Below are 27,162 nucleotides of genomic sequence, written 5' to 3' on the forward strand. Positions count from 1 at the left end.
CTGGGAACTGTAGTTGCCCCCTCACAACTACAATTCCCAGCACCCTTAAGACTCTACACTTCCCAGGATACTTTGTTTTAAATGTGTGCTGGATGTGCTTAAAATTTATGACGTAGTTCCGCCTCTCACCACACCCCAATGACTGTTCTTTTTATAATGTGTGAAACATGTTGTTCTTTCTCCCATTCCCCACCCCCCAAAAAAAAACCTTTGAAAAAAATTTAAAAAATGAAATTTCAGATGGTAAAGGAACAAAAACAATGGTTGCCATGTTTCTCCTGGTTCAGACGGATGCTAGCAACAAGGTGTTAGTGCCACCCGTGGCTTTCTGGGGAGTGTGTGCTTCTCTTGGCAGATTTGTAGACTAAATATTTACAAAGAGGACAAAGCACCCCAGGTGCCATTTCAAAACAGAGGAACTCTGATGACAGGGAGATGCTCCAGCCTGGCATTTCAAACAGCAAAATGAAGCGCCAGCCAGCAGGTACATCACACACTTGCATGCACACTTAAACATCCTTTCCTGATATTTCAAGTGGCAAAATCACAGGAGGCAATGGCTGCTTCCAGATAACCCGTTTTATTGAGGACAAAGTTTTCAGGGATTTCAGACAACATTGGCTGCTTATCCAGCATTCATTCCATTCATTGTTTGCTGGGAGGTTACACAACATTGCATCGAGCTGTTGCTACTCCACACTTTCCTTTTCTTTTAATACTTTATTTAAGATTCAACGATAACAAAAAATCCACAGTAATGACTACATCAGTTCATTACAACTGACCATCTTTAACAGTAGCTGAAAAATTACAGAACATCACTTTAACTTGCTCAAATTTTCATATTTAACTTTTATCTCTTTATCTCTTTCTTAGCAGATCAAAAAGAAAAAGGACCCAAAAAAGGGAAAAAGAAAAAAGAAGAAAGGGGGGGGGGAGATATATTTAAAGAAAGAATTAGAAGAAAGAAAGAAAAAATAAACACATCTGACTTCCAATTAGACTCATTGTATTATTTTTTCTATTCCCCCCCCACACACAGTTCCAGATTACTGTATTACTTTGTTTTCATCAGACACCAAAAACATTATATTTCTTATTTTACAAGAATCATTCTAGTTCTGCCAGGAGATGTTTATTGTTACAATAGATTTTCAGATATTCTTTAAAGATTTTCCATCCTTTCTGTACTTTCTGTTTTGGAGAACCTCTGACTCTCCCTGTCATCATAGCCAGCTGCAGATATTCTATCATTTGGACCTGCCTGGAATAACATCTACAATGAATTAAAAAAGCTATTTAAGTTCTCGTTTAAGAAAAAACCTGAAACTTCCTCCTAGGTATGATGCCACCAGAAATCAAAAGAGAAACTAGACCCCTTATGTACACGACAGTAGCAGCCAGGATCTTAATTGCAAGAAACTGGAAAAGTAATAAAACACCTACGATAAATGAGTGGCTACTCCACACTTTCCATCACTTTCTTTCCTGCAAAAAATGTCCGATTTCTGGAGAAGCAGCACTGTGGCGCAATGGCACCCTAGTGACTGTAACACTGCAACCTGAATTTGCTTGTGTGTGGCTGAATCTCACCACTCCCCTCACTTGCCCTGCACTGCACCTTAGAGGAATGATTCCGGCTGGCTGGAACGTGCCCTCGAACTCTGCTCATGTGTCTTTCTTGCCTTGGTAGAGGTGTGTGGGTGCATGGATGTCAAGCAAGCCTATTGTACAAAGGCAAAATCTGCATTGGTTGCTGTACTCATTTTTGCTCCTGGCTGCAACCATGGCTGGCATTTGGTCCCCAAAAAGGGAATGCAGTCCCTCAGGCTATAAAAACTTAATTCCCCCTGACTTAAGGTGTTGCTTAGCCATCCAGCAAAAACTTTTCCTGGGAGAGTATCGTTAATCAGATACCACCCAAGATACTACCGGGACTGGACTGTCTGTTCCTGATATGTCCTATGATAGGGTTATCAGATGTCCCCGGTTTCCGGGGAAAGTCCCTGGGTTTGCAAGTCTGTCCCTGGACAAATGCTGTCCCCGGAATGTCCCCAGATTTGCAAATGTGTCCCCAGGAAACATGGCAGCCGCAGCTTCAGCAGCCCGGAGCCAGCCTGGTAGCGCAGTTGGCTCTGGCTGACTTCAGGAGCTGCCCGCTGCCGTGGCGTCCACCATATTTCCTGTGCCATGGCAGCGAGAAGCTCCTGAAGCCAGCTAGAGCCAACTGCACTACCAGGCTGGCCCCTCCTGGGCAACAGCCACCCGCCCGTGACTCCCGAGCCTCCCCTGATCTGTCAAAACAAAGGGGGAAGGGGGAAGGAGATCAGGGAAGGCTCAGGAGTCATGGGTAGGCGGTGTGCCGTTGCCCAGTTTTTTAAAAAACTCTGCGCATTTATGTTTCACAGGGTGCAAAAGAAGGGCTTTCCACCTTTATATAATATGCATGTGTGCTTGGGGCCAGGGTCTTTTGCCTCACCATCCCCACTACTGACTCCCTGTTGCTACTCAGCTTCAAAAAAAAAAAAAAAAGGGTGTACCCGGATTCATTGAAAAAAATCTGGTAACCATATCCTAGGACACTGGGTGGGGGGTAACATCTGATGAAAACACCCACCCACTAGGGCTGGATAATATTTGCTTTTCAACATTGTGATATATTTATGGGGGGGGGGTACGGACATCGCGATATACCAATATATCACAATATATGAAATAAATGTAGTATAAAAACCGACAACTGGGAAACACTGGCCTGCGAGAGCTCCAACTGGAGAACAGCCTTTACCAAAGGTGTCATGGGTTTTGAAGACACTCGAACTCAGGACGAAAGGGAGAAACACACTAAGAGGAAGGCACGCTTGGCAAACTCTCACCGTGATCAAACCTATGTCCCCACTGTGGAAGGATGTGTGGATCCAGGATTGGACCCCAGTCACTTACGGACTCATTTTTAAAACGGTGTTTATGGAAGACAATTTTACTGGGCTATGAGTGATCGCCAAAGAAGAAAGATGAAATAAGTATGGAGACATTGGCTGGCTTTGTGGTTTTTCTGTGCCTGCTCTTGTGATTCTGGGGCCCCCGCAGGAGGCAGGGGAGAGCTGAGTCGGCAGAATTAACAGGAGCTCCACACCTATGAGTGTCCGCCTTAATTCTTGTTGTATCTCTGCCCCTTAACGTAAGACTCCAATTTATAAGCTTGCCTTCCAGAATCCACACGCATTGGAATAATACAGTGATTTCAATTCTATTCTTGCGTCTGCGTTTTTGGGTACCTGGCTCCCCAAAACCTCCGTCCCTGAGCATTACCACACACCAGGCAGGATGCTGAGTGAATGGGGGTGATGACCCAGCGAGACTGTTTTGGTGAGATGAGGTTTGGCAATGAACTCCAGATTGGGTTCAATAGTACAGACTGGAATGTTGCGATCATTCTCCAGAAGGCCTGATATAATATGCCAGAAGAGGGAGGTGTCCTTATCATGCAAGGCCTTTATTAAGATGTTCCAAGCATTTCTTTCTGCTTTCTGTTTTTCCCATTTTCTCAGAAGTTTATACTTCTGTCTGAGGGAGACATATGCAGTAAATAAAGGGGGAGATTTGCAGAAAACTCACTTCAGGTGTCTTTTAGCAGCCCCAAATCGGTGGCTGGCTTGCATTCTTTATAAAGACTTGAGGAATGAGATTATCACCCCTCTTTTATTGTCCATTCCGGGTTGCCCAACCACTGCCAGTGTCCTTTCTCTTGGCAGATCAAGATGAGCAGGTGACAGCAAAGGTTGCAAGGTTTTTAGCTGGGGCAATCAGAATAAGATCCACCATCTGAATATTGATTCAAAATCCCAAAATGCGTTTTATATAATTGACGTTTATTTCTATTCTTTGTATATTGCATTGTTGTCTTATTGCTATGGCCAATGGGCTGATGCAAATAAACCATTCATTCATTCATTCATCCCAGATTGGGTTTATGCTACCAAGTCAAAAGCAGTGCCGCTTCTGGATTAGGTGGTGAGGGTGTGTATAGGCCTCGCAGCATGCTTCTAGTTCTTGCGTCCTGATGAGAATTGCGTAGAGAAGAAAGATCACGCTTATGCTTGGAATGCGCATTTGTCCCTTGAAGCGGAGGAAACGGAATTGTCCATAAGAAACTTCCCACACTCAGCAGGCATCGATTAATGCTCATTCCTGGGTTTGCTCTCATGAACCTGTTCCAGGACCAGGGTGTTATGGGTTCCAATTTGGATTCCTGAGATGCCATGGCCTGTGATAGTGATTCCACCATCTGGGCGGGAGGGAGAGGAAGAGGCTGTTAGTTATCACCTTAACAACAACAGGGGTGACTTTCCAACAAGGCAGGGAGAGAGGAGGATCACAATCTCTGACCGGCGGGCCAGTGAGAGACCTGGAAGAGATGGGCAGCAGGCCTGATCCTGCACGGCTCTTCTTGAGTTCTCTGCCTGTCTGTCTTTTTCTGACTTGATTGAAGTCACTTCCCTATTATCTTTTTTTCCTTCCTGTTTAAGGGGGGGGGGTCTTTGCTCCAGTCCTCACATATGCATTCAGAAACCTGCATCTCAAACTACATCCTTCCAAAAAAATTGCAGTATTCCGAAAGATTTCAATTACAGCGGTACCTCGGTTTTTGAATGTTTCGGAAGTCGAACATTTCAGTTTTCGAACGCCGAAAACCCAGAAGTAACTGCTTCGGTTTTCGAATGCTTGTCGGAAGTCAAATGTGCCACTTGACTTCTGTAGTGAGTTTTCCAGAAGTACCGTATTTTTTGCTCTATAAGACTCACTTTTTCCCTCCCAAAAAGTAAGGGGAAATGCGTGCGTGTCTTATGGAGCGAATGCAGGCTGCGCAGCTATCACAGAAGCCAGAACAGCAAGTGGGATTGCTGCTTTCACTGCGCAGCGATCCCTCTTGCTGTTCTGGCTTCTGAGATTCAGAATATTATTTTTTCTTGTTTTCCTCCTCCCAAAACTAGGTGCGTCTTATGGTGTGCTGTGTCTTATGGAGCGAAAAATACGGTAAATGCTTCAGGAAGTAACTGCTTCAGTTTTTGAACGTTTCAGAAGTTGAACGGTGTTCCAGAACGGATTGCGTTCGAAAACCGAGGTACCACTGTATATGCAGAAACTCATCTATCAGCCATGGCATTCTGACACCACTGAAATCCTCATGATCATAACAGTTTTATTATTTATAAAACTGTTATTTATAAAACTAAAAAATAGTTTTATGATTTATACCCTGGCCATCTGGCTGGGTTGCCCCAACCACTCCAGGCGACTTTCCAACACATATAAAAAAAAACATTAAAAAGCATCAAACATTAAAAATATCCTGATACAGGGCTACCTTCAGAGGTCTTCTAAATATGTTTTCTAAGATGGAATCTGAAGCAGGAACTTGTCAGATGACCTCAAATTTGTGGGGAGGTGCATATGGAAAGAGACATCCCAGAGATAATCAGGATTCAAGTTGTTTGAGGTTGTGATACTCAGAACACTCAAGCAGGTGCTGAACTGCTCTATTCTGGGCCACAGTTGGTTGTACCGCTGAATGGTACGTTTGGGTTTTGTCATTTACTTTAGGTACTCACATTCCTGTGAAGCTCTAGGAGAACTAACGTATGGCAAGAGTGTGTGGTCCTGGGATACATCTTGCTGGGGTTGGTAGAATGACTGGAACACGGTGCCCAGAGGAGAAAAAGAGACAAAGGCAGAGAGAGAGAGAGATAAATAAATGGGCATATGAGTATGGAAAGAGAGAAAACAGTGCCCCCCGAAGGAAACATATCCCTGCAGGGTGTTTCCATCACCTCTGATGAAAGACCAGCACCGTAGGGCTCCTCCTCCTTGAAAGCTTTCCATTTCTAGCTGATCAATACAAGCAGTGTCATACCATGCATTTGAAACACAGGCAACAAACACTCAATGCACACAATTCTTCCCCCAAAGAATTCCAGGAACTGCAGTTTGTTAAGGCTGCTGCAAATCCTAGCTGTGAGGAGTAAGCTACAATTCCCACTTCGGAGGGAGCCATGTGGTTTGAACGTTTGTCGGATGTGCTTCAGATGTATGGTGCATCTAAAACAGGGGGAAAGAGTCTGTTTCCCCTCCACTCCTCCATCCCAATCCCCTTTCCTTTTCTGCTACATCTTTTAGACTGTAAGACTGAGGGCAAGGACTGTCTTATTACTGGCTCTGCGAGCCTCCTTTTTTTTTTTTTGGCTGAAGAGTGGGATAAATAATGCTTGTCAAATAAATAAACATGAAATGTCAAGAGGGAATCAACTTGGAGCAAGCTACCTTTAGGATGTAACAACAACAACAGTAATTTATTATTTGTATCCCGCCGATCTGACTGCGTTGCCCCAGCCACTACGGTCTGCTTCCAGCACATATAAAAACAGAATAAAACATTAAACCTTAAAAAGCTTCCCTACACAGGGCTGTTTTCAGGGCTGCACCCCCTTCAGCACCCAACTTGAAATCTTGTTTGTTTGTATTTGTTTTTTTTAAAAACCATTTCAAGCCATTGCAAGTATCTGTTATATATTCCACCATCCAAACAACATGGTAATGTTTTCTGCCGCGTCTTCTGGAAAGCCAGAAGCGTGCTTGTCAGTCTTCCTCTCCCGCAGGGGATTTATCAAGAAGCACACATCCATCATCATCCTTTCTTCCCCAAGCCCAACGCAATCGATGATCTCGCCTCGTCCAAGTACAGAAGCTGCCTACCTCTCAACCCCTTATTGCTTAAGTGATGCCGTAAAAACAGTCCAAGGACCTTGGCCAAGAGATAGCTGGGAACGTTGCAGCCCTGGACTAGTGCCTGGAGAACAAAGTGGTCCCTGAAAACAGACCAGGCCATTCATTATCTAAATTAGCAACGGCTGCCTTAAAAAGGACAACCATATAAACCTGGTCAATCGCAACATGACGTCAGCGATGGCTGCACAACCAGTAGGCTCACCACCTACATCTGGTGGCCTGCCAAGGGCTTGATCAAACCTTCTGGTTTTGCCACCCTGGAGAGATCATTCTGTTGGGCTGGCTGTGTGCTGCTGCGACTGCATTGGACTTAGTGAGTCATAAGGTCATATGTCCCAACTGTCCAATGCTTTACCCGGAACAGTCCACTAGGGGCATTTCTACTATTAAGCAGAGTGAAGCAGTTGATGGTGGGCACTGGGGAACAGCAGCAGATTGCAACGTATTCAGTTTATCACTATTGTATTTTCACTGCCAAAAGAGATGCTGCCACTCAAAGCCAAGTGGCTCCAGCTGAAATGGACTGATCCAACATATGAGACAGTTTAGGAGGAGTCAACATGTGGTGGACTCCAAATCCCATCACCCATGACCACCGCTGGCTGATGCTGATGGGAATTGTAGTACACAATTATTATTTTTTACATTTTCATGTAAGTTTTTAATGTTTGGTGTTTTATTAAGCTTTAATATTTGTCACAAGCAGCCCAGAGTGGCTGGGGCAACCCAATCAGATGGGTGGGGTATAAATAATAAAAATATTATTATTATTATATGGAGGCCACCCGCTGGCTACCCCTGGATTAAGGAATCCTTTCATCTCTTTCCCAACCCCAACCCCCCTCCAACCATTCTCCTACCCTTGTTACCTCCCTATATCGCCCAGTTCCCTTACCTGAGGTGGTGGCCAGAATCCAGGCAGGTAGGGTGGATACGATGGGACGGTAAACGAGTCTGAAAGGGGGCGACGCTTGGGTTCTTTAAAAAGACAAGAAAGCTATTCACTTTTCCCTTTAAGAAAGTAGTTTCCCATGCTTAACCAGGGTCAGCCAACACAGTATCCCACAGATGTATGGACTGCAACTCGCGTCCTCCACAACTATTGCTTATGCCAGCTGGGGGATGATGGAGGTTGTAGACCAAAACACCTTGAAGGTGCCATGTTGGCCCACCTCATACTAGGTCGTCATTAGTGCCCCACTGAGAGTTGACTGAAGACGGGGATTAACATAAACTCCCTCAGGCACTGAAAGCATTGTGTGAAGGGTTCACGAGGTTCTGGTGTCTAGTCGCCACAGCAACAGGTCACAAACTTCCAGGCCACATGTTCAGTGTCCACATAAAGAGCTTGCATGTGCATCACAACACACATTTGTAGGTGCTCCTCCACGTGAGTGGAATTCCTGACTCGCTCAGGTTTCCCCCTCATACAGGAGAGCCCTATGGGCACACAGCTTCTTTACATGGACGCCATATATGTGGCTGAGAGGGGACCATGGCAGGAAGCTAGCCATCACAAGCCTTTTATCTGTGCTTCCTCTGGAACTCCCTTTCCCCCCACTTTCAGTCAAGGGTTCGGGACTTGAAGGATAAACCTGTTTGTCCTCTCCCCATCCCCTGACACTCAAATTAATTGAAGATTAAAAAAAGGTTCTGGTGTAAACTGGAGTGGGGGAAAACCTCAGCCCCGCCAACGTTTCTGTTCTGTTGCCGAAACTTGCTTCCCACAGGCATCTGACTGGCCACTGTGAGAACAGGATTCTGGACTAGATAGGCCTTTGATCTGATCCAGAAAAGCTCTTCTTATGCTCTCAAGGACAAACTGTTCACAATCTACAACTGGGAGGTGAAGTTTGGCCTGTTTTTCTACAAGACTTGCTATATTCCCTTGATAGGTTCCTCCACTTGTGGGATGCAAAGCCCCAAACCATTCTCCAGTGTGGAAAAACCCAGTTCACAGAATGTTGTGCCTCATTTTGGTTCCAAGCTTTCTCCCTCCTTTGCCTAAAGCAGGAAGACCCTCATCATATTAGAACTTGGGTTCATCTCATGAAACTTTTGGGTGGGACGTTTTAAGGCTGGAGGACAAGAACAAGTTTTGCCATGCAGTGTATAATTTGAGGAACTCATCAGTACAAAATGTGGGGGTGGCCGTAAGCTGTAGGTTCTAAAATCCACTTTAGATGATTCTAGAAGCAGCAGTGGAGCATTGTGGGTAAAAGGGGGGAAAACAAGCGGGGCATTGTGGAGTGGGGAAGCGCTTTCCAACAACAGGGAATGTGATCACTGCTGCTAAATTTGCCCTATGCTTTGTCCCTCACCGTGCCCTTGCGCGCACACACACACACACACACACACACACACACAATCCCTTTAAAAAATGTCCCAGTTCCCAACTTCACAGCTTATGAACAGGGAGGTAAAGTTGGAAGGAGCTGTCAAATTTCTCTTCCAGACATGCCAGTGCTACATCCAGTTACACACAGTTCTAATTCTCATCCACCTTGACCTTCATTCCCCAAGGCATTTCCCTTTTAAAATCCCCTTTTTTACAAGGAGGAAGCGCTCGGCTGCACTTAATTTTCTGAAAGGGAGCAAAAAGCCACAGCGGTACTGCAGAGACTTCCTGGGGACTGCAAGTGATAATTAAAATGAGAGCAGCCAGCCAAGCTAGTCTGATGACAGATGCACATCCCACTAGGAACAGGTGTGGTGTTTCCCCCCCCCCCCAAAAAAAGTGGGATGAGCTTTTGCTTCTCTCCCACCATTACTCTTCTAATGACACACATATCTGGCTGCTCTGGCTCCAGCACAGATTTCTACCCCTTCCCATTCACTGGACAAGCCCCCCAGAATCAAATGGCTGGACTGGTGGGAGGGAGATGGCTTCGCAGTTGTCAGAAAGTCCAGGCAGTCAGAGCTCCAAGCAGGTCAAAAGCACTTGCCAATTTGGACTATGCGGAATTGGCAAAGCTAGCAGCCAAAATAAGAGAACAATTATGATTGTTTTGTGGAAGAATGGAAGCTTTTTTGGGGGGGGGGTTATTTAAAGATATACTATAGCATGATGAACTTGCAAGCAGGATTTAAATTATGAGTCACAGAAGGAATGAGAGATTATTGTATTGTTGTTATGGTATATAAAAGATAGAAGGTAGGGTGCAGCAAAGGGGGAGAAAAAACCCCCCATGGAAAATAGGTTGAGAGGTCGACAAAATGAAAGAAAAAATCATGATGCATTGGAGTCCTGAAAAGTGGCATCCTCAGTTTTATGCTGCCAGCCTGCTATATTCCACAATAATAATGTCAGAGATTGTTTTTGTTGGTGTGATTTTTGCAGGTGCAGTCTTTGTCATGTGGAAGATGGCCAACTCTCAGAGTTTACCAATGGTCTCGAGAGATTTGCATTACTTTCTCATTTTGTGAGATTTTATTTTGGGGTGTACAATGTTCAACTTTTGAGAATTTAATAGAATAGATTTAAAAAAAACAACAACTCCTGGAGAGAGGACATATTAGATGCCCATAATGAGTGGGACTCACTTTGGAAGCCTGTATACCTGCCCAAATGAAGTGAGTGTGGTTCTGAAGTGGATTTGCTGCCCAAAGGCGGCATGTCTGTGTCTTATCTTCACTCTGTATCCCTGTAATACATGGGTGGGGAGCCCAAATGTGGTCCTCCAGGCCTCCCTAACCGACCCTTGGAGCTCTCTGCAAATGATCATAGAATCATAGAATCATAGAGTTGGAAGAGACCACAAGGGCCATCGAGTCCAACCCCCTGCCAAGCAGGAAACACCATCAGAGCACTCCTGACATATGGTTGTCAAGCCTCTGCTTAAAGACCTCCAAAGTAGGAGACTCCACCACACTCCTTGGCAGCAAATTCCACTGTCAAACAGCTCTTACTGTCAGGAAGTTCTTCCTAATGTTTAGGTGGAATCTTCTTTCTTGTAGTTTGGATCCATTGCTCCGTGTCTGCTTCTCTGGAGCAGCAGAAAACAACCTTTCTCCCTCCTCTATGTGACATCCTTTTATATATTTGAACATGGCTATCATATCACCCCTTAACCCCCTCTTCTCCAGGCTAAACATGCCCAGCTCCCTTAGCCGTTCCTCATAAGGCATCCTTTCCAGGCCTTTGACCATTTTGGTTGCCCTCCTCTGGACACGTTCCAGTTTGTCAGTGTCCTTCTTGAACTGTGGTGCCCAGAACTGGACACAGTACTCCAGGTGAGGTCTGACCAGAGCAGAATACAGTGGCACTATTACTTCCCTTGATCTAGATGCTATACTCCTATTGATGCAGCCCAGATGCTTCCTCCTGAGGCAGCACCTCTCACTGGGCCAAACGTTCAACCACCTCAAGTACTTTGGCATCGCTAGAATGTGTCCTGGGACTTGGATAGTGTGAGATGAACCCTGTTTGAGGGGTGTATGAGCTTTGGGGGGCTTTTGAATAGCGGAATAGCTGGAATGCAGGCTACCATACAAAGGTAAGAACTGCATCCCTTGCTTGGCCCACATTTTGATTCTGACCACCACATACACATTTGCCTTTGGCATCTGTCCGCTGGAAGGTTTTGCTGTAGGGAATGGGCCCTTAGGGTGAGAACAGTTCCCCACCCCTGCTGCAGCAGAAAGAAGATCTACTCCCTTTTAGAAAGGCAGAAAAATTACCTGTATGCCTGGGCCAGTTTCGAATCTTCACTCCTTCGTGAGGAGGCGATCCATAGCTCGGGTCCTCAGCAAATTTGAAGAGTAAAGCATTAACGTAATTGGAAGTGGCCCCACATATGAGACCCCTAAGCATTCTGTTCACACCAGTGACTTGCTGAATCGTTTTAACTATCTCAAAAGAGGCAAACCCTGTAATCTTTCCCAGTCAAGAAAAGGCTGGTGTCCCAGTCGATCCTTCCAAGGTGAGTTGGCAGGGCAGATGCCAGCACAGCCGCCATTTTGGATTTGATCAAACACGAGTGACACAGCCCCTGCATGTGTGTGCAGGGGGTACAAGCCTTTCGTGCTTGTGTAAGAGCTTGGCCAGAAACCAGTTCAGAGCTGGTGGCCCTTCGCCGTCCCTCACTGAGCCCTCACTGTCCATTTCCACCCAACAGTTCCCACAGCAACCCCAACCAATGGCTTCCCGCCAAAGCCCGCAGCTTGTGCTCTCCACTCCATTTCCCCAACCCATCCAACTCTCCTCAGCCTCGATGGGTAACATTGATAGCAGTGGCCTTACTTTCATGATCCGTGCGCTGTGACTACGGTGAAGCCCAGATTTCCCTTCTCGGTTTATTTTGGAAAAGTCTCTCATGGGTACAGCCTCTGAAAGGAAAAGGAAAAGTGGGTGGGTGGGAATAAAGGCAAGTGAACACAGTACATTTTGTGACATTCCCTCATGATTTGCTTGTGACAAAAGGGCAGTGTTGATGAGGCCTAAATCCACACATAGGCCAGCAGTGGCTGGTGCCCATTGGGGCTGGTGGAGAGGAAGGAAGTAGCTGGAACCACAGACAACGGCAGGCGCAGACACCTAATTCTAGTTTTGTCCCCCAACCTTTTCCCTGCTGAGTTCTACAAGGAAAACATCACAAAAGAGAAGCAAGCTGGCAGGTAGTTCTACCTCCTGGGTGTAAGGCAGGCAGGTGGGGCTGGCTGAGGAGAGACTTGAGGTTTGTTGTGCCAGCTCTTCATCTCCATTGACCCACGCATACCCCACATTGCAGTTTTTCTATGAGGACTTCCTGTCCTCCAGGATGCAAAATTAGGGAGAATTTTGACAGAGGGGCAAGCAGAGACGAGGCAAAACACTGGGCATACTACAGTGCCACCAACAATCCAATTCAGAGCAAGAGCCATTATTTCTGTCTTTGCTCTGGAGCCTCGTGTGCAAGAAAAGGCATCTGCTAGTCCCCTTCCTTTGGGAAGAGGGAGTGAATGCCTGAGGTGGCTGATACTTGTTCTCATGAAAGGGAAGCAGGTTGTCCTGTTTCTTATTATTGTGTTTTTTAAAGCCAGGAAGAGGCACTTGCTGCATTTACTACCTCAGGTGCCCAAACAGTATGGCTACCCTTGGCCCTCACCTTGACTTGGGGGTGAGGAAGAGGACAGCATTTACTGTTTTCACACGTTCAGGTAGGTAGCCGTGTTGGTCTGATGCAGTCGAAAAAAATAAAAAAATTGTCCAGTAGCACCTTAGAGAGCAGCTAAGTAGTTCTGGGTATAAGCTATCTTGAGCATGCATACTTCTTCAGATCTGAAGAAGCCTGTGTATCTAAAGAAGTGTGCATGCACACGAAAGCTTATACCCAGAACTACTTAGTTGGTCTCTAAAGTGCTACTGGACAATTTTGTAATTTTTTTCAATTGTGTCAGACCAACACGGCTACCTACCTGAAAATGTGTGTGTGTGTGTGTGTGTGTGTGTGTGAGAGAGAGAGAGAGAGAGAGAGAGAGAGAGAGAGAGAGAATAATAATAAATAAAACTCTTTCTCACTTCTGCACACCCATTACCTCAGCAAGATTTGTGCTGAAGTTTCCCTTAGTCAATTACTATTTTAGAAGTAGAAAATGCTCCCAGACCCATTTCACAAACCCCACTCACCATTTTGTCTGTGTGGAAACTCTTCCAGTCTCAAAGTCCTAAGCTGCTCCTCAGATTCATAGGAAGAGGTTAGCGGGACCTCGTAGTCCAAGGGCTTCGATACCTGACGGGCAGAATTGACTCTTCCTGATATCGTATCCGAGTTGACCCTGGTTTCATTTGAAGGAGAGCTCTCCATCTTTAAATGGGACCAGAGGAGAGAAAACACCATGTGATAGACAATTTAAAGGGCTTAAATCCAAACGCACCATTCTCAGGTACCATACTTGGTTTCTGACAGGGCAGTCTCTCCCCCCCCCCCCCAGTCTTCATCACCCATTATGGACTGGCAGTGCTTTTTTTCTTTTAAAAAAATTGTTTAGGAGTACTCTCATTTTGACTCAAGAAAATCACCACTGTATAGTTCAAATCGGGGGAAATAAATTCAGTAAATTGACAAAAGTACAAAGATTAACAAAATGCTTAGGGGTGTGCATACCCCTGCATCCCCCCAGAAAAAAGCACTGTGGCTGGTATTATACCTAACCATTTTCGACCTTTACCTTTAAAATGTATAAATTACTTCCTTTGGTCTTCCAGATTGCTGTTTCTATACCTTCGGTATTATTATTGTCCTCTTGTTGCATCACTTTTATTTTTTCTGCACAAGTATTGCCAGGACTAAGTTCACAGCCAAGTATTGTTATGTATGTTGTGTTTGTTGTTACGTATTTCTCATTTGTCTGAGAAAATTTCAATAAAATTATTCTTAAAAATGATTGTTTTGTTGATTAAATGGACTTTTTAACCAAGGAAGGAGAATGTCCACATTGTCGCAACTGGGAGCTGTTTTACCACAGACCAGGCAGACAGTGTGTGTGTGTGTTTAAAATGATTGTCTGTTGCAGCTTACTGAGGGGATATAACAAGGGAGAATTTAAAAACAACAGCAACCTGACATGGACGAGATAATCCTCGTGTTCCCTGGTGCTCTATGATTCTATTATTTCTCCTCAGTATTATCTATGCAAGGTAAAAATAGAGGACTCCTACCACCTGGTGGCTGTCTGAAAAAGTGCAGCTTACCAAGCAATCCTGGACTTTGCGCACGGCGGCCACAATGTGACGTTTGTACTGGGAAAATGCATCCTCTGTGCTTTCGCTGCACTCTAAGCAAAATGGGGGGGGGGTGAGAATGAGGGAAGGACTTTGAAAGACAATTGTAATTATTCAACATTGCTTGTAGGGTTACAAGAAGTTTTGTAAGGAGGACTTTATAAATTATTGTGGAAAGGATTAAAAAGAGATGATGTAAAAGAGGATTTAGAGCAATAAGTACAGTTATAAAATGCAAAAATAGAGAGGAATTTAGAAAACCATTAGAAGGAGTTGAGGGAAGTCTTAGGCTGTGATAGCCAAAGATTTGTTATGAAGTTATGAAGTTGTTACGATGGAAAATTTGTGCAAAAAAACAACATAATGTGTGTATGTATAATAAAAAGAGAATGAGGGAAGGGCCTGCAGAGACCTCAAGCCATTTACGCCCCCACGGGTAGGGTGGGAGCTGTGCATTCAGAATCACACCACAGTTACAAGTGGCACAAGCACCCTAGTTTTGCCAGTGCAAAAGTCTTTACCAGCCAGCTGAAGAACAAGCGAGGGAGCCCCAAAGCCTAGGAGCACCCGCTGAGAAGGCCCTCTCCCTAGTACCCAATGCATGCAGCGCTGTTCCCATTCCACTGCAGTTCAGGTTCTGCAAAGATGTTATTTGTTCACCATGGCCAATTTTAATAATGTAATCCATTACATTACTGCTATATAATTCCACGCCATTCATTCTTATGGAGCAGAGAGTAAAGTCATCAGTAATGTACTGGGTGGGTGGGTGTGGAATGACAGCAAATAGTGGACTTTGGGGGGGGGATTGATAACAGTGAATACTACTTGTATTCGAATACCTGATTTCTATTCCTGTTTGCAAAGGGACATATGAACTGATGTGATTTCTGGTACTGTTTCCCATTTTGACTAAGTTATCTGTCATGAACCACTATCACCTTTTCAAATGAAATGTAAACATTATATTCCACTTGATGTAAGCACTTGGGGGGGGGGGAAGGGTCGCATTTATTACCTCGGAAGGACGGCCTTTGGTCTTGGTTGTGATGCCAGCAGAGTTTCATCAGCCTGATCAAGTCTTCTAGTTTCAACACTCTATTGGCCATCCTCTCCAGCTCCTCAGTACTGGGCCTTTGGCCTTGGGGGATCAGTGTCTTGATGATGGAGCTCATATTTCCAGGAGGAACATCTAAGCAGACACAGGTTGTATGCAAAATATTCTGAATGGGCCATGCAGATTTGCACAAGGCCCAGTATAATAGAGGAATCCATATGCAGTTCTCCGGAGTCCCAGTCCCAGTAGTATTGACTAGGGACACGGGTGGCGCTGTGGTCTAAACCAGGGTTCCCCAACCTTGGGCCTCCAGCTGTTTTTGGACTACAATTCCCATCATCCTTGACCACTGGTCTTGCTAGCAAGGGATGATGGGAGTTGTAGTCCAAAAACAGCTGGTGGCCCAAGGTTGGGGAACACTGGTCTAAACCACCGAGCCTCTTGGGCTTGCCGATCAGAAGGTCAGCAGTTCAAATCCCCACGACGGGGTGAGCTCCTGTCGCTCTGTCCCAGCTCCTGCCAACCTAGTAGTTCAAAAGAACACCAGCGCAAGTAGATGAATAGGTATTGCTGCGGCGGGAAGGTAAACAGCATTTCCATGCACTCTGGTTTCTGTCACGATGTCCTGTTGTACCAGAAGTGGTTTAGTCATGCTGGCCACAGGACCCGGAAAACTGTCTGCGGACAAACGCCGGCTCCCTCGACCTGAAAGCAAGATGAGCGCTACAACCCCATAGTCGCCTTTGACTGGACTTAACCGTCCAGGGGTCCTTTACCTTTTAACCTTTTAACTAATATTGACTACTCCATCCTGGCTCTTTTATAAGACATGACAATTTGAAGATTAAATTGCAAAATGGGGAGGGGGCAGACCAAATTTTGAGCAGTTTGAAGGGAGGGGATTTAAACGGCACATGGCACCTTAGTGTGGAAACAAAGAAAGCTGCTTCATTGCATTGTCTACACTGAGTGGCAATGGCTCTCCAGGATTTCTGACAAGGTCCTCTCCTACCTGGAGATCCCGTTGGGGATTGAACCTGTGACCTTGTGCATTCAAAGGAGATGCTCTACCACTGGGTTATTGCTCTTTCCCAAAGGCTTCCCCTGGTTTCGTCAGACACCGTCAAGGGCCAAATTTAATAGCTGAGGGAAAAAGCATGTGGTACAGTCCTCTTGAGAAGAGTGCACCACATGATAATGCAGGGGTGGGGACCCTATCTGGATGTTCTCCTGAATCCAGCTGGCATCTCAGGGATGCAGGTGAAGAACATAAGAAGGACCACACTGGGAGCCCATCCAAGTCCATCATCCTATCCTCACAATGGCCAACCAGATGCCTATGGGAAGTCAGATAGCCTGGCCTGAGCGCAATGGCACTCTCCCCATTTGTGAGTCCCCCTCACTGGTATACAGAAGCATATTGCCTACGACAGTGAGCAACATATGGACTGTTGCTGGCAAAGGCTGCCTTAGCTAATCCTGTCTAATCAATGGCTAGGCCGAATCACACACACACTTTGCAGCGCTCTGTTAGGCAGCTGCTTTCTTTTCCTTTCTTGCGATGGTGCCTGTTCCCACCAATAAATATAATTTCCCAGTAGTCTGCGAAATCTCTGACAGGTAGAAAGAAACCGGAAGAAGACTCACTTGAGTAAGGGTCTTCGCCAGTGAGCAATGACCACATGAGAATCCCATAGCTGAAGAGAGAGAGAAACAAGAGAATCAGGAACTCGGGAGAGACTGCCCTGCACAAGATCCTCTTCCTAGGTAGACCAACCTTTTCCATAGCCCCATTCCTTGCTCCATCTCACAAGCTTATCCAGCGTTTATGAGCAGGGAGCTCGCACACTAAAGGGCTATGGTCAAACAGGCTGAGATTCTACCACTGAACGCTGGTAGCCAATGCCAGACAGAAAGGAAAAGAGCTCAGTAGAATTTATGGGACTACTGGGTTACCCCATGTAGATATCAGTAGCTTTCATTCAGAAACTGGCTTGTCATGCCAAATGACCCTCAACTCTATGTCACTCACGTAATTGCAGTGCCCCCTGTTGCCCGACACAGGCAATGCAACCCATGTTCACCTGTAGACATCTGTGCCTGGGGTCGGCTTGTAGTTCACATTGGTGAAAGCCTCAGGGGGCATGAACTCCAGAGTCCCGCCATACTCTTCCTCTTCCCTGGATCTGATGCTGGCGTTCCGAGTGGTCCCTCGCTTGAACTTGGAGAGCCCAAAATCAGCCACCTGAACCAAAAAGATAGGGGGGGAGGGGGGAGGTGACGTAAGCAGTGGCTGGAGAACAAGATGCACCCATTTCACAGAAAGAAATTGGAACAACCTGAGTCATCCAACCTGTAGGAAACAACCTGAGTCATCCGCCCACCCAATTATACATTGCAGAAGACCGACTCCACCTTCTGTTATGTGATAGCTGGGATGCCTCATGCAGAAGCAATTCATAAAATAAAATAAATAAATAAGAGCAATCTACCCACTTCCACCAATTGAAAAGCTAAGAAGACATTTTATTTATGAGGCTGGTATATTGCTTTAAACTAAACAAAAGCCTTTATAGTGCAATATAAAGGTAAAGGTAAAGGTACCCCTGCCCGTACGGGCCAGTCTTGCCAGACTCTAGGGTTGTGCGTTCATCTCACTCTATAGGCCGGGAGCCAGCGCTGTCCGCAGACACTTCCGGGTCACGTGGCCAGCGTGACAAGCTGCATCTGGCGAGCCAGCGCAGCACACGGAACGCCGTTTACCTTCCCACTGGTAAGCGGTCCCTATTTATCTACTTGCACCCAGAGGTGCTTCTGAACTGCTAGGTTGGCAGGTGCTGGGTCCAAGCAGCTGGAGCGCACCCCGCCGCGGGGATTTGAACTGCCGACCATGTGATTGGCAAGTCCTAGGCGCTGAGGTTTTACCCACAGCGCCACCCGTGCAGTATATAGTGCAATATACTGTAATGCAATATACTCAGTGCTGTTTTTCTATTTAAAAAAGAACACACCATGAGCACTTCCCTTGTTCTCTTATAATGGCAAGGGCTCCCACCTGAATATATTAAAGCAAGCTGCTGTTACTTGTCTCTTTAGTGACCTTAGGGAGCTAAGTGTGGTATAGTGGTTAGAGGTTTGGACTAGGACCTAGGAGACCAAGGTTTCAATCCCCACTCAGCCAGCCATGGTTGTTACAAGGATGACATTTGGGGAAAGTGGGATATAAACATGGGATATAAATGTAATTAAAATAAAATAAAATATTTGAAGCACTCTTGCTAACCCTCTGAGGGACCTTGGAGTTCTGCAGATTGGATTTTGGAAACCACTGCTCTATGTCAAACAGTTGTCCCCTTAAGACAAGGACAGGGAACCCATGCCTCTTCCACCCAAGACGTCATTTGACTACAACTCCCATGTTCCCCAGTTGTTGGGTTTTGCTGACTGGGGCTGGCAGGAATTGGAGCCCAACAACCTCAACAACATCTGTAAGTTCACAAGTTCCCACCCTACAGGAAGTCAACTGATGGTCCTCATAAACGTCTAATCCCCAGTCTGGATCACTTTGCTAACGTTTGTAGCAATTATAAGCTTCACGTTCTCTGAGAGCAAACCGCCCTGTCTGTCTTCCTCTGGGATCGATCCGGCACAAGAAATGAGTTGCAGTTTCCGCTTTCCAAAGCAGTCCATGGTGCATCTACAGCAGCACAACTGGATGGCTCAGCTGCAACAAAACATGTTCTTAGTCCTTATATTCCGGAAGACGCAAGATTGACCCACTCTGGAAGAATGGCAGATGAAGGTGATTGACTACATGGAATTGGCAGAAATGACTGGCAGAATCCGAGACCAGGGAGAAGAGTCGGTGGAAGAAGATTGGAAAAAATTTAAAGACTATTTACGGAAATACTGTAAAATTAATGAATGTTAAAAGGACGTTGGACTGAAAATAAGTGGTGTTAGTAATAAGATTAATAAGAATATGTAAATTTGGATTGATAATGATGGAAATTATAATTTTATCAGTCTAAGATGTTGAATAAGGTTAAACGACAGAGGGCAAGAACTTGCTGAACTAAATATTTGAATTGGAATACAAAAAGGGAGGTGTGAGGCGGTCAAGAAACTAGTGAACAAAATATAATATTTGGAGGTATAATTTTTCTTTTTTCTTTTTTTCGGGGTGGGTCTATTGGTGTTTGTTATGACTTGTTTTATTTTCTTAACTGTCTTTTTGTTGAATATGTGTTTTGTTTTGTATCCTTTTTTAATTTGGTAATTTTCTCTGTTTTATGTATTTTATGTTTAAAACCTGTTTAAAATTTGTTTATGAAACTTAATAAATATTAATTAATGTATATATATATATATATATATTCCATGCAGGTCTTCTACCTTGTTTTTGTACCACTCCGTAAGCTTCACTGAAAGTTTGAAACTCACTCAGAGGTTGCAGAGAATATCAGCCTGCCCAGAAGTGTGCACACAGGCACTGAACTGCCCACTCCACTTACGGAACGGGAATGATGCAACTCACCCGGACGTGGAGCTCCTCATTCAGTAGAACGTTGCTTGGCTTGAGGTCCAGGTGTAACAGCGGGGGTTTGAGGCTGTGGAGGAAATTCATCCCCAGGGCTACCTGGTGGAGGATGCGGATTCGCAGGGCCCAAGGCACAAAAGGGACCCGGTACCTCAAGGCGGACAGGGTGCCGTTCTCCATGAACTCCATCACGAGGCCCAGATTCGAACCAGCAGCACCGCCAAAGCCCGCCAGCTTTGTGTCTGCTTCCACTCTGCCCACAAAGAGGCCAAAGAGACGCAGGACGTAGGTAAACCGCGCCTCTTCCATGGCCCGGGCTTCTTTCAGGAGTTCCTCCCGGGTGAACGATGTATTGCTGCAGGAAATGGTGGGTGGGTGGGGGGGAGTAAAAGAGTCAAAAGTGAAGGTAGAATAGCAAGAAGAGAAAGGGTCTGGAGACTGAAGCTACTCTGAGAATGGCTTCAAACTGGGATTACCGATGGACTATATGGAGATGGCGGAAATGACTGGCAGAATTCGAGACCAGGGAGAGGAGACGGTGGAGGAAGATTGGATGAAATTTAAAATTTATTTGCAGAAATATTGTAAAATTTTTGAATGTTAAGGACATTGAAATGAACTGCAGGGGCTTTAGCGACAAAGTAAAATATAAGATAGCAATAGATAAATTAATAGAATATGAATTTGTTGAATTTGTTTTTTTTAAAAAAGGGATACAAGAACGGGATACGTGAGGAAGTCGGGAAAATAAGTTAATTGAAGCTGAAAAATTAAGAAAGAGGGAATTTTTGTTTTTTGTTATTATATGTGTTTTTATCTCCTTTTTTTTTCTTTTTTTTCCCTGATGTGTTTAATGTTTGTATCTTTATATTGTATTGTTTTTGTGATTTTGTATTTTCTTTGTTTGTGTATGCTTTCTTATTGTGGAAATTGAATAAAATATTTATTAAAAAAAACAAACTGGGATTACCGACCTCATAAATCTCACAGCCCCTGAACCTGTCCAGACTGAAGTCACAAGAGGGGTGGCTGTTTGTGGACTGTTCAGTGTGCTGTGATGAAACCAATCCTACAATCTCTGGAAAGGCTTCTTCCCCTGAAAAAAAGGGGACTCAATTTTTCAGTCTCTGCCTCAAGGCAGTTTAGAGTTTCTTTAGAATTAAGTTGAGCATGGAGCTAAAAGGAAGCTAAACTATGGCACTCGCTCCCACAGGAGGCTGTGATTGAAAACCAACTTAGATGGCTTTAAAAGAGGAATGGACAAATTCATGGGAGAGGGAGCTATTGATGGGCCCACTAGCCACAATGGCTATGATCTGGCTCCACAGTTGTTGGCAGCCATGCTTCTGAATACCAGCTGTTGGAAACCACAGGAGGCTCAAATCCTGTGTGCTGGTTTCCAGCAGGCACCTGCCACTGTGAGTACAGGATGCTGGACTAGATAGGCCTTCGGCCTGATCCAGCAGGCTCCCCTTAGTTTAACCGACTTTGTGGTCCCTGCAAGGTGGTGTGTGTGTCTGTCTCTGTTGTTGTGTGTTCTTTCAATTAAGCATTTCTCCAGTGATTGCTGAACTGTTAAATGGACTCAGGTGAGAAAGCGAGGTTGGGAGAACCTTCAACTCTTTCCTCTTCCCACCTATTCTGCTCTTGAGGAGCAAGACCAGCTTGTTTATTTAAAAACTTCATTGGGGTGGGGAGATTTTGATCAGAGCAGCGGTATCTGAGGAAGGGGGAAATTATACCTCTCCCCCATGCCGTTTTCTGGATTTAAAATCTTTTTTCACCCCACCCCAACCAAACCCTAGTGGAGAAATAAACACAGGTATCTGAATAGTACCAATATGTCCAACCCCCCCCCCGCCCCCCCAAAGGTCTAACAGTAGTGTGTGAGAAAGAGGGGTTTTAGATAAGGAAAAAAGAACGTCCATTGCATTGTCACAAATCAGAATTCTCTAATGGATCACCATCATCATTTCAGTCCACCATTATTTATTGCACGGCCTTCAGAAATATCTGCTTTAAAGAAGGAGTGGGAAACAGAGCAAAAGTAGCCTGGGAAACAAATGTAAACTTAATCTTTCTAGAATAGGATTTGCACACAGGATGTGGTCTGGGGAAAGTCCCAAGGGCCTCATAGAGAGGGCTGGGGGGCACATTTTGCCCCCTAGTGCCGACATTCCTCATCCATAGCATTTAGGACTTGCATTCGTAAAAGCTTTTATTCTATCTACCGTAGTAGAATTCATGTACAGTGGAACCTCGGTTGTCAAACGCTTCGGAAGTCAAACGTTTCAGCTTTCGAACGGCGACAACCCGGAAGTGAATGCTTCCGTTTTTGAATGCGCCTCAGAAGTCAAACGGCTTCCGAGGTGCGTGTCTCCATTTTCTCAGTGGATATTGCTGACCGCCCATTGCGCCTCGGTTGTTGGACGTTTTGGAAGTTGAACAGTCTTCTGGAACAGATTACATTCAACAACCAAGGTTCTACCGTATGAGGAGAGAGGAACAGTACCTCCTTTCGCTAACGCGCTCGCTCCTCACCCACCCAACCTCCACCTGCTCCCAGTACCTGTTGAGAATCTTCACAGCAACATCGATCCTCCAGTCTTCGTGCCGAGCTCGGTAGATGGTCCCAAAGGCTCCTCGGCCAATACACTGCCAGTCCCTCAGGTGCTGGTCGGTGATCTCCTCATAGAACTTGTTTGGGGCAGCCATCTTTCCCGAAGGGTCATCTGCCAGCAGCGAAGCTCACTCAGCATTGACTCATGTTATAAGGCCTGCCTTAAAGGTGAGCAAAGGGGGAAGAAAAAGACGCACCTTACATGTCTTTTTTTTTATGAAATCATTTTTGTTGGTTTTACAAATACAAAGTACAAATAAACACAAACTAGTAAAAACATAGCTGTATAAAGAGATTCTCCGAATCTCGAGACTTCTCCCCATCCCTCCATGGGGTCTCATTTTAAACATCCACAACTGCATATTCATCCGTACTCCGGTTTTTATATCAAACCAGATTGTCCACAGTGATTTTTACACTACAAGTGAATCAAAATCCTGCTTTTTGTCTCCATCTGCTTACAGTGGTCTCCTAAGTAACTTATAATTTTTTTAATAAAGTTTTAATCCTCTTGGTTTCTGAGTTTTCCAGTCAGCTTTGCCATCTTGCCATAGTCCATTAGCTTGGTTTGCCATTCTTCTCTGGTATGGACTTTGTCTTCTTTCCAGCTCTGGGCTAAAAACATCCAAGTGCTTACATGTCCGTCTACCCCATAGGTAGGCAAACTAAGGCCCGAGAGCCGGATCCGGCCCAATTGCCTTCTCAATCCGGCCCGAGGACGGTCCGGGAATCAGCGTGTTTTTACATGAGTAGAATGTGTGCTTTTATTTAAAATGCATCTCTGGGTTATTTGCGGGGCATGGAAATTTGTTTATTCCCCCCCCCCACACACACACACAAAATATAGTCTATCTCCCCACAAAGTCTGAGGGGCAGTGGACTGGCCCCCTGCTGAAAAAGTTTGCTGACCCCTGCTCTAGCCCAAGCCATCATGAGAGCAAGTGGGAAGGTAGAGGCAGACAATGAGGAGGAGATAAGATGGCAAGTGTGAGTTTGAATCCCTACCCATCCACGATTCAATGGTGTGGGGTTATTTTTATTTTATATTTTATTTATTGCATATGCACCCCATCCTTCCTCTCCAAGGAGCTCAAGATGGCATGTGCAATTCAATCCCCACATACACCGTGAGGTAGTTTAGGCTGAGGAGCAGCAACCGCCCAAGGTCACCCCAGTGAGCTTCATGACCGAGCGGAGATTTGAAACCTGGTCTCCAAGGACCTCATCCCACACCCTAATCCAAGGCAGTCCAACTTTTCATACCAAGTGAGTTGCAAGAGTACTTTGACATGGAACCCACAGGCTGCACAGGCTGGTGATGGGGGGAACCAAGGCCAAAATTTGACACACACCCCAAGTCATAGCGCTACCTTCCCAGAGGCACTGGGAAGTGTGAGGCTCTAGCAGGGTCCTAGAGCCCTCCCACCAGTGTATGAAACTCAGATATACAGTGGTACCTCGGGTTACATACGCTTCAGGTTACAGGCTCCGCTAACCCAGAAATAGTACGTCGAGTTAAGAACTTTGCTTCAGGATGAGAACAGAAATCGTGCTCCGGCTGCGTGGCGGCAGCAGGAGGCCCCATTAGGTAAAGTGGTGCTTCAGGTTAAGAACAGTTCCTGGTTAAGAACGGACCTCCGGAACAAATTAAGTACTTAACCTGAGGTACCACTGTATAATCTATGTGCCAAATGGATCCTTAAACCAAGGTTGCCAAAAAGGAATGCCTAGTTGCCATTTGGGGGTAAGATTGATTCTCAGATAAATGTCTGGCTAGTTCAGACGATAACACCTTGAGGTAGGTTAAGAGCTTTGAGAACTTAAAGTCACTCAATCCAGGGACAGTCCACTTATATATTGCTCTATTCCTGCAAGGATTAGTGTGTGAAAACAGTCAAGATTCAAGGATCCCCAGGCACGCACCTCCAGATGGTGAAGGTGTCAGGCGCCATCCTAGCGTGAAGGCATCCCTCACTTGGTCTCAAGTGGTCAATAGCCAGGTGTGAAATGCACCTGGCGCCTGGCTAATTTCAAACACTGCGTCCCACCTCCTTCCCAAAACTCAGGTGAGAGGACTCTAGGACCCTGCGTCGGCCAGCCCTGCTCTAATCAGAGCTTCAAAAGGTTTCCTGCCCTTTCCCTCCTTCACCTTTTGGGGATGCTTGTTGAATTTTTGGCAGTTTGAGATCCTTGGAGAGGGCTCAGCTCTTTTGGCACTTTCCCTAGGATTTCTGCTGCATTTACACAACGGAGACAGCGGTTGGGCCTGGGAGACCTGGGTTCAAATCCCGCCCTCCCCCCATCAGCCATGAAGATCCCTGGTTGCCCTAGGGCCACTCACTCACACCTCCACCCACCTCACAGGGTTGTTGTGAGGATGGGGAAGAGGAAAGCCAGGCACACCACCTGGAACTCCTGGGATAGAAATGGGATAGAAAGGTGCCAATCACACAATGAGCACCTGAGCGAAAGGGGGACTCAGGACAGTGCAGCATCCTATGCTTGTTATCTGGGTGGCACCTGGAGCCGTGACCAAGTGCAATGGGCCTAGGGCTGTCTGAGAGTAAGGGAACACGCAGGAGAAGCCCGTGGGTGCCTTATTTCCTGGTGTATATATAGGCACAGGCGTGTTCGGTGGCTTTGGAAACCTTACCTGCCCAGGACTGAGAATGAGACAGCCACGTTTACTGGAAATCCTGGACCAAGTCGAAGCGATCATTATGGGCTGGCGGGGGTGCAGGGTGGAGAGGCAGAAACGAGTCTGAGGATCCAAACTCTCTCCCTCCCCTCTCTCGCTTTTGCCTCTCCTTTTGCAGGTAGACTGAGCCCACTCAACTCAAACCCCTTCCCTCCGTTACCTCTCTCTCTCTCTCTCTCTTTTCTGGAAGCGTTCCTTGCGGCAGGGAAACCTCTCAATTTCAGGCCTCACCCTCGGCAGACATTGCAAGCTTAATCCCACTTCCCTTCCGGGCGAGGAGCAGATTCAGCGCTGCCAGGAGCTTCCCCTTTACTTTCTGTTTCACAACCTCTTTGCTGTTCTCTCCCCCTTTTCCGCTTCCCCTCCCCGCTGTGAAAGATACTCTCAGGACAGACAACCTCCAGCTTCAGCGCGCAGCAGGTCCCAGGTTCAAGTCCTGCCATCTCCGGCTAATGACGCCAAGCAGCGAATAAATGGGAAGGGCGCGTTCAGTGGACAGCCGCTCTCCACCCCAGTATTTAAAAGCCAGGTTCCAGTGCTGCTCGTCTCTTTTTAGAGAGAACAGAGAGGATTCCTGCGTTGCAAGAGGTCGGACCCTAGTTGACCCCTTGGGTACTTTCCGACTCAAAAAGATTCGCACAGAATAGATCAGGCTTTGAAATCAGAGCTGGAGCTCAGCACCCGGACGGTGGTAGGAAAGGAGAGCGTGGCTTTGAGCCTGTGCAGAGAGCGCTTTCTTTTCTCAGCCAGAGCCTGGGCAGCGCGGCTGAGCAATTCTTCCCCCTCGCTCCTCGTAGACAGCGCAGCCTTCACCGGCATATCAACAGAAGACGACTGTGCTGTGCTGCATGAATTCAAAACCGTAGAACATACATAGAAAATACATGTCTCATTGCTAGGGATGGGTGAATATGTCAGTGTGATGGTTCCTCGTGAGTTTCTCATTTTTCAGGCTCTCCACATTTCCACGTCAGTTTGCATTTTTATTATTAAAAAAAAAATCAGGAAAAATCATCTGCTAATTTCTCCTAAAACACACATTTTCCTATGCAATTCCCCTAATATACACTTTTTTTTTTTGCAAAGCGTGTTTCCCTGATGTATTTTTGCGTGGTATTTTCACCAACATTCACTTTGCATTAATGTATACACCTTTGTGCACAGTACCTATCTGAAAAAGGACACTGCCCAATTTGGACAAGTGAAATTTCAAAACGTGGCTGTGTTTTGGTTTGCATCTTGTCTTCAAAGGTATGAATCCGCTGATATCAAAACATGTATAGGGGATAAACTCTTTCCCAGGCTACTGGGCTGTCCATTGAGGTCCTTTCTCATCTGCCCCTCTATAGAGCTCAGGGCAGTATACTTTTAGCATCACCACAAGTCTGCTCACAGGGCCGGCCCTAACATTGGGCAGAGGTGCCCATTGCAGGCAGCTGGTTTTGGATGCTGTGAAAGAGCAGCCAATGGCTAGTTATCTAAGTTGTTGTTGATGCATATTAAGAGAGGCACGCATGGTGCGCCACACGTGCCAAAATCTGACCAGCTGTGAACTTTGATGTGTGTCTTGTGAGCACAGATAAAGCTATGTCATTTGCTGTTCTGCCTTGGGCAAAGAGGTACGAATTGGCCCAGGAGCTACCCAGTGGACTTTGTGAGGATTTAAATCCAGGCCTCCCTACTCTGTTACAAGTGAAACACTACACCACATCAGGTGTGCTGTGCACCTTCAGCCCGTAGACCATGGGTAGGCAAACTA

General features: G+C 45.8%; 1 protein-coding gene across 3 annotated transcripts; it reads right to left on the minus strand.

The window, feature by feature from the left end:
- Window positions 1-561: 561 nt before the first annotated feature.
- On the minus strand, window positions 562-25,843 carry LOC310691384 (receptor-interacting serine/threonine-protein kinase 3-like). 3 transcript variants are annotated; one of them, XR_014518486.1, is made up of 15 exons: window positions 25,564-25,843; window positions 22,655-22,862; window positions 20,083-20,440; window positions 17,630-17,790; window positions 17,193-17,242; window positions 15,507-15,680; window positions 14,459-14,541; window positions 13,394-13,571; window positions 12,029-12,114; window positions 11,467-11,530; window positions 7,682-7,764; window positions 5,613-5,694; window positions 3,619-4,288; window positions 1,464-3,546; window positions 562-1,216 (listed from the first exon to the last, which is right to left on the minus strand). XR_014518486.1 is itself a non-coding variant. In XM_083471161.1 (13 exons), the coding sequence occupies exons 2-13, from the start codon at window positions 22,798-22,800 to the stop codon at window positions 4,179-4,181; spliced, it is 1,575 nt and encodes a 524-aa protein (XP_083327287.1). In that variant the 5' UTR covers window positions 22,801-22,862; window positions 25,564-25,843; the 3' UTR covers window positions 562-4,178. The 3 variants fall into 3 exon arrangements, 1 of the variants encoding a protein (XP_083327287.1); XR_014518487.1 differs by having other exon boundaries at window positions 562-3,546; XM_083471161.1 differs by having other exon boundaries at window positions 562-4,288.
- Between the last annotated feature and the right edge of the window lie 1,319 nt (window positions 25,844-27,162).

Source organism: Podarcis liolepis, assembly GCF_965112155.1.
Source record: "Podarcis liolepis genome assembly, chromosome: 13".
In the NCBI taxonomy this organism is placed as follows: domain Eukaryota; kingdom Metazoa; phylum Chordata; class Lepidosauria; order Squamata; family Lacertidae; genus Podarcis; species Podarcis liolepis.